Raw genomic sequence first — 15,945 nt, forward strand, 5'->3', positions numbered from 1 at the left:
TACATTATTAAATAATATTTATTTTTTCTCACCTATGTACAGTACATCCCATTCAGTCACAGAATCCCACCCATAAATCACATGAAAGGAAATTGCAATGCCAACGCATCCGATCATAAACAGATATTTCATGACTTTGACATTCATGAATGTTCATACACAAAAGTGTCATTTGTGGGATATTCTCCTTAGCACCCAGTTCAGTAACACAAACCTACACAAACTCAAGTGCTGTGACGGAAATGAGCTAAGGATAATGCTGAAGATTTAAACCACATCGTGTAGACGTGTCACTTTAAGACCAGCATAAAATAGAATAAATAAAAGGCTATGAAATAAAATCAAAGCAATGCAGGAAAAGGAATTTAGGTGGAGAAAGATTAAGGACAATCAGGTTTAGGAGCACGTTTCCTGATATTAAATGCAAATATTGCATGCACATTAGCAGAAGTCTTTCCTGTGGATGCAAAGCAGAGAAACTTCTATATCAGCGCTGGAAGATACATTTGTGAGTGAACGCACATTTAGAGGCATTAATAATAATTTGCTTAAATAATCAGCTAAACCTATGAATTATTATTGTTTTGACTCTGCATCCACAACACTTCACAACAAGTTTCCTGTAGAGTTTGTTAAATATTCTGCTACATGATGCATCTGGAAGATTGAACAGTACATGTCCAAACATCATGAAGAACTAATATTAACTGAAACACAATGCTCACTACCAGCGAACATCAAAATGTGAGGCTTTTATCTCTCTGGAGGGAGTTTGTTCATGGAAAACAACAAAATCTACAGACAGCAAGCTTCACTATATCACAACAGGCCACTGCGATATGACGCATCTGACTGTATATGTGCGTGCGCAAGTGTGTTTTTGGTTAGAATCGACCATATTAGTTTGTTACTGCTAATGTGATGCTAGTTTGCTACAGATTATTTGTGCATGTAAAGCATTTCATAAATCATTCAGCATCCCGCTCCCTCCCGACCTCGAGTTCCTTGTTGTTTTTCAGCACTCCAGCCCAATGCTGGCCAGCAGGAGCTCCAGGGCGCTGAGTTTCTGGTTGGCTTCCTCGATTTCGCTGTACGTCTGAACGTCACTGGCGATGTGGAATCGGATCTCGTCCACCAGAGGGATGGAATCGGTTTCCTGCCTGGCGGCCACGTTCCCAGCATCCTCTCTGATCATATCAGCAAACTCTGGCCTTTCCACCAGCTGAAACAAACATGACTTCCTTTTTTGAGCAAAATCTCCCAATGAAATGCATATGCAAATGTTTATTAATATGGCTGCTGGAGCAGAAAACAGTTCTAAGATATTGAATCTTGAGTATTAAATGGTATTTTTGTCGTCAGGATTAATTCATGTTGAAATCAAGTTAAAACATGACTTTCGTAACAAATTTAACATATGCAATGTGACATATTTACCAGTGAAACGGAATAATCAGTGGAAAATAATTTTATCCATCAATTAGAGGTTGTTATGCTTTTTTTTTTTGTAAATAATAATTTATATTTATGTAAATTGTTTTAATTTTTATATTTAAAAATAATATGTATTTATATTTATATTAATAATATAAATATATATTTATATAAAAGAAAATGTGTTTTTATATTTAAAAAAATATATAATAATATTAATATATAATTTAATACATTTATTATAATATATTATTAATATAAATATATAATTTCATATACCAGTCAAAAGCTCGGACACATTACTATTTTTAATTTTTTTAAAGTCTGCTCATCAAGCCTGCATTCATTTGACACAAAAAAACAGAAAGAAAAAAAAAACTGGATCATGTGACTGAAGACTGGAGTAATGATGCTGAAAATTCAGCTTCATCACAAAAATAAATTATATTTTAAAGTAGAATAAAACCATAATTTTAAATTGTATTAATATTTTACAATATTACTGTTTTTTTTCTGTATTTTTGATCAAATAAATGCAGCCTTAATGAGCATAAGAGACTTATTTCAAAAACGTTAAAAATAATAATGTGTCCAAACGTGACGGTACTGTCAGTGGCGTACCGCAAGTCTGTGAGGCCCCCCCGCAAAGAATGAGATGGGGCCCCTCCCACAAGCAGTGATGTCATGTGTTAAAATTTGTTGTGCACCTGAGTCCATCTCCCCCACAGTTTACAAAAACTGATTTAACAGTGAATCATGTGGTGAATTATCATTGCATTGATCCATTTGATGTTATTATCGAATAATATTATAGCCTAGCCTATATGATAGGTCTATAAAATGTTTAGTGATTTTGATATCGCAGACTAAAATACCGGCAGGAATAAATATTTAGGATAATTTATTCATTAAAACCAAAGGAGCACCAAGAGAACGGATAACAGCCGCAACGAGCCGCAGCGAGCACTGGCCATGATTTCAGAAACAACACATTCCAGCAGATAGATCGCCTCTTATTTAACACGGACCTACACATTTCTTATCAAATGGAGATGTTTCTTTCTTTTAGGTACAGTTATTCAGCGAGTTTAAAAGCATTTTTGAGACGTTTCAGAAAAATTCTCGCAGAGAGAAAAAAGTAGACCATTTGTAGTCTTGCACTAATCTGTAGGCTATTGCCAAAAATGACGGAAGGCCTGTTTTAAGTTGTTTCAGCTGTCATGAGGAGAAAATCCATCAGAACGCGCCGGCGCATTCGTCGGCCAGAGGGATAAAGATGTAGCCAATTTAGTTTCATATTTATATTTAAATATTGGGCTATAGCCTATTATTTTTTTTAAATGTCACCTATGTTGATTATGAAAAGTGAATAGCATGACGGATGCGCAATGTCGGGACATATGCAGCGGGTCAGACATAAGTTTGACCACTTCATTAAGTTTTGTTTTATAGTAAGTCTTTCTTTAAAGTGAATTTCGTTTTGTAGAAATTGTATCTTAATTTCAATCAATGTTTCATCAACCACTTGCCTATATTTAATAAATAGGAAGAAAACCAAGAACGTCGGCATTTGAATAAGGCTGACGCAATAGATGTCTTTCTGTTTTTATTACATTTCTTTATTACTTTATTACATGTCTTTATTACTTAATTAATTGATAAGATATTTTTGGTCTAACAATATATTTTAGCTGGTCTAAATTCTAAGTTAGACACAAATTTGCGTATATGAGGTTCCCTTCTAGACAAGCGCGTAAAATGCTGTTTCGGCCGCAAATCTTCAGTAATTTCGATCGGTGCATCAAAAGAACTTCAGACGTTCCGGTAGCTGACCATTAGCAGAGCTGGCGATGGGGTAAATACGTTTGGGCAATATATAATAATATAAATAACAATAATAATGTCTCAGCAAAGACCGAACATAGGCCTATTTATTTGTCTCAGCACACATCCGCTAACAGTAACACAGCGCGTCAAGGCTTGCTGTTGTCTTGGCTACCTTATAAACAGCGATGGAAACAACAGTGATGAATTTTCCCCCCTTTTGTGGTAATTTGGCACTATTTTCTATGATCTTCTGCTTGCATTTTTGGGCTTCAGTTGGATGCTTTATTTTCATCTTTAGTCAATTGAGTTCAGTTCTAAAAAAAAAAAGGCTATAAAGTAGTCTAGCCTAAATAGGTGAATCTGCGACGGGGCCCATCAAATATTTTAAATATTTAATATATTTAAATGTATTTTTATATTTAAAAATATTACAATATATATTTTTTTATATAAATATACATGTATATTTAAATAAAATCAAATATTATTTCTATTAAATAATTCATTTTTATACTTAATTTTTTATTAATAATAATATTAGAAACATTTATATATAATACAATGTGTTATATGAAATCAGTTATTTTTACATTTATAAATATTTTTATAAAAATCTTAAAATTAAAATGCACAATTGGTCCACAATAACACCAGGGACATTTATGAAGAATGTAAATAATGTGAATTTTGAGAAACATAAACGCAGCATAACTGTGAATGAACACACGGCTGCTGTTCGTGACATACCCGCTCTATAATCTTGGCCATGTATTCTGTGCACTGGTCCTCCAGACGCGAGAGACGGAACAGTTTGGCCGTCTTCCACACGTGCAGCACGTTCTCCTCATTGAGCAGCGCGGCCAGAGTCCTTCCACACAGACGCTTCAGACCCGGTAACAGGTACATGTCGGCCACACACAGAACCTCATACACGTTCTCATGAGAGAGCTGGAAAACAAAGACATTCCCTAACACATATGCCTCTGCTGAAACATTTATGAAGCATGATTTCATCTCAAGAAGTACAATTTATGATACCGCTGTTGTCAGGGTGCTTTATTAGCATCTTAGCAGCAAGACTGCAGCTAAATGATATGACTTGCCTTAAAAGTAGTGGAAAACTGTCCTGCAAAAGTACATGTTGAGACTGTTTAAGGTGAAAGTGGCACACCTCTGGCTTCTGGTTGCCTTACATATGAGATCTTCTAGTGTTAATGACTCCTAAATTTAGTTTGGCCCCTACGGGTGCCAGGTCTTTTAGTTAGGTTGTGTAATGCTCTACCTCAAGACATCCATCAAGGATCCTCCCTTCTTTCTTTCGAAAACATCTTAAAAACATTTTTTCTCTCAATATTACCCTTGGCCTGTGAATTGTACTTTGTTATGGATGTTTGTTTTTGCCTGTATTTTTTTTCCTCTCTCTCTAACCTAACTTTATAAAGCGACATAGAACGAAATTTGCCTCTATAAACAGGGCCTAAAATGAACACTCGTCTAATGAGAGTTAACAACAGCGTTGGTGAGTATATGAAATGGTGTCACTCGCCGAATCAAACGTTAATGATGCTCGGGACAGTTGACGGGCAAGCACTGCATCGTCACGAAAGTTTAAGCCTTGACAATTTAAATATTCGAGCACAAGAAGATGCGAAAGGGAGCTTATTTCGTTACACAACCGAAGCACGCGCCCAGAAAGCCGCGCGAATACTAAACTGAGCTCTCTTTCACGTCTTCTTGTACTTGAGTGGACAAATTCACACAAAATTATGTTAAAAAATAGCGAGTATCCTAGAAAAAACATGTTGTATCTTAAATGAACGTAAACAGTTGAGAAAGTAAATGCATGTGTACAGTATCAGTATATTAGATCCGTGCATTCGCTCTTAAAGTGACAGCAGCCTAATATTCCTGCTGCTGTCTGTTTTTAATGTTAATCCAACAACAAAGGACAAAGAAAAAAATCATTCACTGCTCTTGACTGAATAACTTTTGTAACTTTAATAAGGATTAATTAATAGGGATGTTTAATTTATACAGTGAAGACTATGCAGCGTTATTTTACATTTGCTTACTTTATTACATTTCTACATGAAAAACCTGAAAAGCACTGTTTATTTCATTAGTATCTTTGTTATATTGTATTTATTTGTGCTTTTGCTTGTAATTTCATTATTTGTTCTTATTTTACTACTGACTGTCTTTAATAATGTTTTACATTTTGGCTTGTAGTTTTAGTTTATCGAAATTGGAGCAGAGAATTGTGAATTTTCACTGATATCTAAAATTTGGGTGTCATTACTACCTGTTATGTTTAAATATTTATGGCCGGTACATTTTCTTAAGTCGCATAATCAGTGTATTAAGTCACATAATATATATATATATATATATATATATATATATATATATATATATATATATATATATATATATATATATATATATATATATATATTTAGCTTTAATTCAGTTTTATTTCAGATTTAAACTTAAACTTAAAGGATTAGCTCACTTCAGGATTAAAAATTTCCTGATAATTTACTCACCCCCATGTCATCCAAAATGTTCATGTCTTTCTTTCTTCAGTCGAAAAATGAAGGTTTTTGAGGAAAACATTCCAGGATTTTTCTCCATATAGTGGACTTCAACAGGGTTCAACGGGTTGAAGGTCCAAATTGCAGTTTCAACGCAGCTCTGCAATCCGCCACGCATTACGTGATGATGTTGGAAAGGTCACGTGTGACGTAGGCAGAAGTACGGAGCAAGTGTTTACAAAGCGAACGTGCAAAGACTTAGTCAAACGGCCTTTACAAAAAAAAAAGTTGAAGGAGAAAAGTTTTTCACCTTACCGCGGTACTTCCGCCTGCGTCACGCGTGACCTTTCCAACATGATCATGTAATGCGTGGCGCAGAGCAGTGCAAGACAAGCATTTGTGGTTAAAAAGTATATACATTTTTAGTTTTTTAGACAATGACTGATGGTTTCTCTAGATAAGACCCTTATTCCTCGTCTGGGATCATGTAGAGCTCTTTGAAGCTGCACTGAAACTGACATTTGGACCTTCAACCCGTTGAACCCCAGTGAAGTCCACTATATGGAGAAAAATCCTGGAATGTTTTCCTCAAAAACCTTAATTTCTATTCGACTTAAGAAACATACACATCTATACATAGACACAAACATCTTGGATGACATGAGGGTGAGTAAATTATCAGGAAATTTGAAGTCTGAAGTGAACTAATCCTTTAATTCAGTTAGTTGCCAAGGTTTTTTTAAGATTAGGTTTTTCATATAATATTTATATTTTATTTGTTTTAGTTAACGATAACAACCATTGCTTCCCACACATAGACTTTACTTGGGCGGGCCGCCCACATAAAATAACGGCTGCCCAAGTATATTTGGAGACACATTTTTGCTTTTATTATTTTTATCCTCTTATACATTTATATCCGCGCAAGATAAGGAAACCATTCGCGATTGATTAACTAGTCATTTTGTACTTGTTATGTCTGCGTCAGAACGGTTTACTCCCGCTGACATTCCCACAGGCGCTGCATTTTGCAAAGTCACAAGGGGGCGCTGTTGCGCGTTCTACAAGCTTGTGCAAAACTGCTTCAAAGTGATTCTCAATCAATGAAAAGCGCAGATTTATGCCAAGCGATTGCTAATGAACTCAAGTTGATGAATTATTACAAAGTCTACTTCATGGCCTTTATATAAAATGTTTTAGATGATTGTAAGAATCTGAAGGATCAGCCTGCAATAGTACAGACATTTCAAAATAAGAGTCCCGGTGTATTTCAGGCTTGTTTATAATTAAAAGTCACACGCTAAGTTTTTTTCTTTTTCTTGGGCATTATTGGTATTTTGGTTACACAATAAATTGTATTTAATTTGAACATTACCCATTTTTGTGCCGTGGGTAATAGGAGGATTTTTCGCCCGGCTACCACCGCAAGTATATTTCAAACCTGTGGGAAGCACTGACAACACTAATAAATATCAGTTTGTTTTCTGCTAGAACAACACTAAACTTGGAAGTGTTCTTTTAACAGAAAATGTTAAGTTTCAGCAACTGTACAGACGTGTCTTTTACCTGAGTGTTGTCACTGTAGATGTAGTAAAGGATTCTTGTAAACAAATCGTGAGACACATCGTGAAGGCTGATGACAGGAATACTGGGATGAGCCTGTAGAGTTTCACCCTCGCTGAAATGATCCTCCAACAGAGCTTTAAAATAATCACTACGACCACAGAAAAACGCCTGCACACACACACACACACACACACACACACACACACACACACACACACACACACACACACACACACACACACACACACACGCGTTTAATCTTCACAAATACCCTTTTTAATCAACCACAAATAGAATATTAAAGCACAACTCTCATTCTAATAATCGATTCAAAGTGATTAAAAATATAACCAAAGACTGATATTAGACTGATGTCTTTATTTGCATTTGGGATGCCGTCCCAAATACAGCAACCAGGGATTATATAATTATCAATATTACCAAACGCTGACCTTATGACAAAGGAAGTCATAGCCCTCCACCCGGAAACAGATATCAGGATAACTCGGAAAGCTGTCAGTTAGATCGAAAGGAAGCTGACCGTATCCAACCTACAAATCAAGCAGAGTTTTAATCAGTGATGAATGTCACAGCACAAAACAAAATATCACTGCAAACAGAATAGAAATAATATGTAAGGTAATATGGGAATAATAACTGTTCATATGTGAAAATGTAACATGAGTGGTTAACTTTATAATAAGTCTATAATACTGCAGCTCAACACACTTATCAACAATACCATTCAAAAGTTTGGGGTCAGTAAGAATTTTTAATGCTTTTAAAAGAAGTCTCATGCTCACAAAGGCTGCATTTATTTGAACAAAAATACAGTTGAAACAGTAAAATTGTGACATATTATCATTTCAAAATGTAATTTATTTCTGTGATGAGGAAATGACATTTTGAATATTACTATTTTAACCACCAGTTGCTAGGCAACCACACATCCCAGTATTGTAAAAATGGCACTTAAGTCACAGACCCTTCTCGTACGAATCCTCACCCTAGTGATAAGAGGCTATAGGTGTTCGAAGTGAGAAACGTGAGCGTGTGCCTCCTCTCACCCTAAGCTCCGCAGGAAGTGCACTGTCAGCCAGCAGAGCCATCCCATCCTGCAGCTGAAAGTCATGAGGATCCAGTGTCAACACCTTCACACACGTCCCGGGCTTATTAGACACTGACAAAGAGAGAGAGAGAGTGTGTGTTGAGAAGTTGGATTCATTTTAATAAATCAGTTTGTTCAGATGGTTCGCTGCAATGAAACATCTGATTTTTTACAAATCATAAGCAGTGTTGAGGGTAACGCATGAGTTATGTAATCAGATTACTTTTTCAAGTAACTAGTAAAGTAACACATTACTTTTTCAACTTACAATAAAATATCTAAGTTACCTTTTCAAATAAGTAACACAAATTACTTTTTCACATTTATTGACTGACAGCTCTCCTGTCCTCGTGTTGAGAGAAATAAAGGTCAGAGGGGTTGTGTGTGAACATGATGGTTATTGTAGTTCTAGAACATGCATTTACTCACAAAAACATTTATTATTCCTCAAAATGAATAAAAACAGTGAAATGCAATCTCACAATTTTTTATGCAAACCTGTAATAATTAACCCAATGAGCCACAGATAAAGTATTTAAAGTTATTAAAACATTTCCATTATTTAGAAACTATTAGAATTTATTATTATTCTGTATGGATCTATTTTTCTCCCCTCCCTTTTTTTTTAAATTATTATTATTATTTTTTTTGGCATTATTTATTTTTCTCCTCCCAACCTCTCTCTTTTCCATTATTATCAGCATCTCTACCCCCCCCATCCCCTTGTTGTCACTGTGTCTGTGTAACGTGTCTCTCCATGTATATGTGCTTATCTTGTTTGTGCATGATATGTTATATTGTCACCTGTTTCGTTGTTTAGTTTTGTTATTTGTACAGATCTGTATGATATTATACATCACCATAACTGTAAATATGCACTGTGTCTGCAAAAAAAAAAAAAAAAGTAATAATTAACTATATTGAATTGCACAAATATAAGGTTTGTTTGAGCTGCGCCCTCTACTGTACAGACGTCCTTCAGTCATACGGTCTCTCTATTATTGTGAAACTGTGGGTTGTAAGTAGTTACTTTAAAAGTAGAAAAATATGTTATAACTTTTGAGTTTCTAAGCTACTTTAGTGATAAATCACAGGACAGCATCTAAAACAGCTTGAATGTCCAAACTGGTAAGCCTTAAAGGGTTAGTTCACCCAAAAATGAAAATTCTGTCATTTATTACTCACCCTCATGCCGTTACACACCCGTAAGACCTTCGTTAATCTTGGGAACACAAATTAAGATATTTTAGTTGAAATCCGATGGCTCCGTGAGGCCTGCATAGCCAGCAATGACATTTCCTGGATTTCTCAAGATGGATTAATGTACTAAAAACATATTTAAATCGGTTCATATGAGTACAGTGGTTCAATATTAATATTATAAAGCGACGAGAATATTTTTGGTGCGCCAAAAAAACAAAATAACGACTTGTATAGTGATGGCTGATTTCAAAACACTGCTTCAGGAAGCTTCGGAGCGTTATGAATCTTTTGTGTCGAATCATGATTCGGATCGCGTGTCAAACCGCCAAACTGCTGAAATCACATGACTTTGGCGCTCCGAACCGCTGATTAAACATGCTGATTCATTTATGCTCCGAAGCTTCCTGAAGCAGTGTTTTGAAATCGGCCATCACTATATAAGTCGTTATTTTGTTTTTTTGGCGCACCAAAAATATTCTCGTCGCTTTATAATATTAATATTGAACCACTGTACTCACATGAACTGATTTAAATATGTTTTTAGTACATTAAATGATCTTGAGAGAGGAAATGTCATTGTTCCCTATGCAGGCCTCACTGAGCCATCGGATTTCAACAAAAATATCTTAATTTGTGTTCCGAAGATTAACGAAGGTCTTACGGGTGTGGATCGGCATGAAGGTGAGTAATAAATTAATTAATTTTTGGGTGAACTAACCCTTTAAAACACATACAATTGAAAGTTTAGTGAAGACGCAACTGAAAGTGATCTCACTTCAGGGCTTGCCGCATGCGCACTGTCTGTCTGTTGCTTCCATGCCGCTGACTGGACGGAACTGAGTCACGTGACTACACACGCGGTAGTATGTTTTTAATGGGATAGTATTAACAGGATTAAAAAAAAATGAAATAACCGACATGGGAAAACTACATCGGTTAGAGGTTCTGAATTTTGATTTCGATTACTTTTTGTTTAATCGTCCAGCCCTACGCAAAAGTAATGTAACGTATTACTTTACATAAAAAGTAACTAAGTAACATGAAGTAACGCAATATTGTAAGGCATTACTTTTAAAAGTAACTTTGCCCAACACTGAACAGTTTTCAAAAAAGTCCTGAAATGACTGGGGAGTTTTTTTTTTTTTTGTAGAAAACTTTCTTCAGTACTGAATTTTTTTTTTTAAATACTGCTATTATCACACAGTTTTAAATTTTAAAAAGGTTAAATACATTAATGCATAATGTATCATGAACTAATATTGAACAATATTTTGTGCAAGATAAATACTATTCTAATTTCTGGAATAAATCATACACGTTGCATAGCAGTATAATTAGAAAAATATTACCCCCTTATAAAACCACTGCTCAAAAGTTTGGGGTCAGTAAGAATCTTTTAAAAGGAAATTAATACTTTTATTCACTTTTATATGTTTAAAGACTTCTATTTAAATAAATTCTGTTCTTTTGAACTTTCTATTCATAAAAAAACAATCATGAAAATATGAAGCAGCACAGCTGTTTTCAACTGTTTAATAATCAGAAATCTTTCTTGAGCCGCAAATCAGCATATTAGAATGATTTCTGAAGGATCATGTGACACTGAAGACTGGAGTAATGATGCTGAAAATTCAGCTTTGAATCACAGGAATAAATTGCATTTTTAAAATATATTCACATAGAAAACAGTTATTTTAAATTGTAATAATATTTCACAATATTACAGTTTTTCCTGTATTTTTAATCAAATAAATGCAGCCTTGGTGAGCAGAAGAGACTTCTTTCAAAAACATTAAAAAAAACTTACCATCTCCAAACTTTTGAACGGTACAGTGTCACTTTAAGGCAGTCAGTTTCTTAGCTACTGCAGTGTAGCTACGTTTTTCTTTCAAAATGACAGCTTGACTGTACAACAGCTACTTTAATTTACGAGTTTCAATTTAGCTGTACAGATTCACTGTTGTGTAGATTAGACTGGCTCCTCACCAAACTCATAAACCTGTTTGCACTTCACTTCCAGCTCCTCAATCAGCTCGCTGATCTTGCACTGTTTCGCCAAACGCTTGCAATCCTCCACGTAATTCACATCTATGTCCAAACGACCTGGGAAAAAAACAGCACAGGGTGAGGAAACAAAGTGTCTGGATTGCTAACACGAACTACTAACTCTTGATCTTGGTCTGACGCTCACCAGTGTAGAAATACTGCATAATTGCACCAAATGCAGCTGGATTGACCTGAAAAAAAGGAAATTGAAATTGACACATTAGGATCATGAAAGTTTGAAGCATGCTGGTAAAGTAAAAGGTTATAAGAGTGCTTCTTATTAATTTAACACAACCCTGGGGAGACGATAATTAAAGCAGCGCAGGAAGATGTGAACAGTATCATTAACACTTTCTGAAAAAACAAAATCATCCGCTTTCATGTTTAATCCTAAATGATAAGAAGGTGGCACAACTTAATCAGGAAAAAAATGAGACTTTCCAATTTACATATATTTTTATAAAGGTATAAAAAAGCAAATTGGTGGTGGTAAAGTATGCATAAATAAAACAGCTTTGACATAATCTCACATACTTCAGGCCAGTGTTTTTTAATATCACTGAGATACTATTATAGCTTTTAATTAATATTTTGAAGCAGTTTTTATTTTTATATTTTCTTTTTTCATTTTATTTTCAGATAAAGTTTACGAAATGCTTAAGAAAATTTTAAATATGTCTATATAGTTTTTATTAACTTCTAATATATATTATTTTAAATATATATAATTTTTAATATATTTATATTTGTCTAATATATGTATTATTTTTATTTTATTTTTAAATTAATTTAATAATATTTAATATTATCTAATAATAAGAATATGAATAATATTTTATTTTATTATTTTATTTATATATATATATATATATTAATAAAATTATATATTTAATATATATATTTATATATTATATATATATATTTAATAAATACATACATTTAATAATATTTTATTTATTATTTTATTTTTAATATATTAATAAAACATTATATATATATATATATATATATATATATATATATTAAATATGTCTATAGTTTTTATTAATTTCTAAATATATATATTATTTTAACTATATATTTTTTAATATATTCTTATATATATTCTAATATATGTATTATTTTATTTTATTCTAAAATAAATTTAATAATATTTATTAATAATAATAATAATAAATTATTTATTTTTCATATATAGTAATATAACATTATGTATTAAAAAAAAAAAAAAAAAAAAAAAAATATATATATATATATATATATATATATATATATATATATATAATGTTATTTAATATAATGTATATATTAAATGTCTATTTAGTTTTGAATAATTTGTAATTATATATATATATATATATATATATATATATATATATATATATATATATATATATATATATATATATATATATATATATATAAATTTTCATTTCTGATGATTTATCAGATGACGTTTATTTCCAGTAAGAAAAATGTTTTCAGTTCTCTATAATAACCCTGCTACAAGCAGGAGGAATAGTATTGGGATGAATACAAATTGGAGTTTTTGTGTAGTCAAACAGCGCCTACCAGTGGATGTTTCAGTGCAATCGCACTCTTGCCCTTCCACTTGGTCTCCAGCATGTGTGCGAAGTATTCTGATCGGGCACTCAAGATACACCGGTGGGCCTTGAACATCTCCCCGTGCACCAAAAACGTCACATCACTGTAGTTACCCTGCTCCAAAAGCCTACAATGAGGAAAAGCACCAGTGAGTTTGTGACAGTGACTGTGGTTTGGGTGTCTGTTTGTATGTGCTTGTGCTCCTCACGTCTGCAGGAACTGGTCGTAGTAGTCTCTCTGCATGGCCTTCGCAGTGATACGCTTGTACTCTTTGAGCAGGCGGCGGATGGGGTCGCTCAGCGCTCCATACAGACAGCGTTCGCCGTCAAATGTGTTCGCCTCACACTTTGCTCCTGCCACAACAAAGATGCAATGCACTTACACAAATACCAACAATACACTTGGTGCAATTCTTCAAAAAATAAATAAATAAATAAATAAATTTTAAAAAATAAAAAAAATCATTAAAGGGATAGTTCACCCAAAAATGAAAATTTTGTCATCATTTACTCACCCTTAAGTTGTTGCAAACAACTACACACACAAAATTTATTCAGACACCTTGAACATTTTATTCATTAATACAGTTTATTCTCTACAGTTAAAAAAAATGGTAATAAAATATGACAAGATCTCAGAGTTAAACTGTGTCAGAAAATATTAATCTTAATTATGTCAGATAACACTTCAGCAAAATATGGTCAGGTCAAAGTGTCTGAATAATTTTTGGTCCCAATTTTTTTATCAGTTTTACTGGTAGTCCACTGTATGAAGAATTTTTGGGTATAATATGTCACAGTTTACTTTATTTTGCTATCCTCACTTACATAAATGAACTATAGTGTCCTGTACCCACTAGTAAAAATATATCAAAAATATAAAAAATGTCTGAATAATCTTTGGTTTGACTATATATACTGTATATATATATATAAATATATAATTTTTTAACAACCTATACATGCTAATTAGCTCAGTACCACATTTTGCAAACAACCTTGTTATGATTCAAGAAAAAAACATTTTTAAAAATTGTGAAAAGCAGTGCAAATATATTTTGTCTTTATTTTATTTTTTGTCTTTAATGGGAAATAGGTTTATTAATTATTGAATTATTTATGAACTAAGCCAGTATTTTTGCCCAACCAACTAAATCTAGGTTAAAATTGCTATTCTGGTTACCCATTCTGAGGTATTTTATTTTCTTTATTAACAGTTTTGTTATTTTTTTTAATTTTGTTATTAAATATTTATTTATTTAAAAAAATAAATGCTCAAATTTTGGTAATAGGGACCTCATATAAAATAAAAGTAAAATTAAAAAGCGCATATAAAGTTTAGTTTTATCACCTGAATGTTTTTTAAGGTTACACACCTGCTTTCACTCATTATTTGTTTTTAATTTAATAACTTTTTAATTTTCATTTCATTTTAACGGGTTTATATGGAAGCTTGTTTCCGCCATGGAATAAAGAATTAAAAAGGTAATTGCAACTTTTTATCTCACAATTCTGAATTGTTTTCTTGCAATTACGAGCCTACATTTTTATTCTGTGGCAGAAGCCAGCTTCGGAACAGATTACAACTCCCTGGTGAATTATAAATAATCGTTAGCATTTACCGTTGGCAAGCAGGTACTGCACCAGCTCTTCATGTCCACAGAGACATGCGTAATACCTGAAGACAAAGACAGGAAGATATCAGTGGCTTCATCAAAACAGACATGTCAAGACGGTAAAAATGGAAATAAGCGAGCAGTCTTACAGAGGTGTGCTGTCCCACTTATCTCTGATGTTCAGCTCTACATCTCTCTGTTCAACCAGGTATCTGGAGAAGATGAAAAATCAGTGATCAGATGCATTACAACCAACCAACATAATAACTGAGAGAACCACACAAGCTCCAGACTGAGTACAGTAACTCTAGTACTGTATATGGGCCAATACAGCGACAACATGTTATCTGTCACTCTCACATGCTTTTCCTTCTAATTCTGAGGCCTCACAGGGTCTTTCACAATTACATTACTGCAAATATTAATAAAACAACAAAATGACCCTGATAGACAACCCTGGTATATTATGGTGTTACAAGCAAAACATGAACATATTTTTCAATCAAAGGTGCTAGAAAAGCGTAATTCTATACTGCAATGTAACATCATCTCAGCTACTGAACGCAAATACAGCAACTAGATAATATATATGCCATGCAGTTGCTTAGAAATGCATATACAGTATCTATATAGCACATTTTGTTGCATGTGCAGTCTCTAAAGACAACGTTGGTCATGCACATTTGTTTATACAGTATCTAAAACTACATAGCCTATGCAAAATGGTTGAAATGCACATTTGCTTAAATATGAATATAGAGAATCTATATATTTTATAGGCTGTGCATATTTACTTTTATATGCATATAGGCTTTCTGTAGATCTAAAACAATACAGGTCATGCAAATGTGTTTAGATATGCATATGCAATGTCTAAATACTATATATAGATTATTCACACTTGCTTAGATATGCATTGAAAAACTTGCACCTACGGTTTATATGAGTTCATACACAGATTTTTTTAATAGAATATATTAGTTTAGGCATGACTAAACTGTATCTAC

At 33.2% G+C, this 15,945-nt stretch overlaps 1 protein-coding gene across 2 annotated transcripts in view; it reads right to left on the minus strand.

Annotated features, from left to right (window-relative positions):
* The window catches only part of abtb1 (ankyrin repeat and BTB (POZ) domain containing 1), a 17,610-nt gene continuing 1,665 nt past the window's right edge, over nucleotides 1–15,945 (minus strand). For both annotated transcript variants that reach the window (XM_048209441.1, XM_048209440.1), the window contains exons 2-12: nucleotides 15,088–15,150; nucleotides 14,945–15,000; nucleotides 13,532–13,676; nucleotides 13,291–13,450; nucleotides 11,864–11,909; nucleotides 11,659–11,775; nucleotides 8,429–8,541; nucleotides 7,814–7,912; nucleotides 7,362–7,529; nucleotides 4,009–4,209; nucleotides 1–1,222 (exon numbers count right to left, since the gene is read on the minus strand). In XM_048209441.1, coding sequence (XP_048065398.1) covers nucleotides 1,016–1,222; nucleotides 4,009–4,209; nucleotides 7,362–7,529; nucleotides 7,814–7,912; nucleotides 8,429–8,541; nucleotides 11,659–11,775; nucleotides 11,864–11,909; nucleotides 13,291–13,450; nucleotides 13,532–13,566 — 1,146 coding nt within the window. In that variant the 5' untranslated portion in view covers nucleotides 13,567–13,676; nucleotides 14,945–15,000; nucleotides 15,088–15,150 and the 3' untranslated portion in view covers nucleotides 1–1,015. The remainder of the gene's footprint in view (nucleotides 1,223–4,008; nucleotides 4,210–7,361; nucleotides 7,530–7,813; nucleotides 7,913–8,428; nucleotides 8,542–11,658; nucleotides 11,776–11,863; nucleotides 11,910–13,290; nucleotides 13,451–13,531; nucleotides 13,677–14,944; nucleotides 15,001–15,087; nucleotides 15,151–15,945) is intronic.

This window comes from Megalobrama amblycephala, linkage group LG12 (assembly GCF_018812025.1).
Source record: "Megalobrama amblycephala isolate DHTTF-2021 linkage group LG12, ASM1881202v1, whole genome shotgun sequence".
Taxonomy (NCBI): Eukaryota; Metazoa; Chordata; class Actinopteri; order Cypriniformes; family Xenocyprididae; genus Megalobrama; species Megalobrama amblycephala.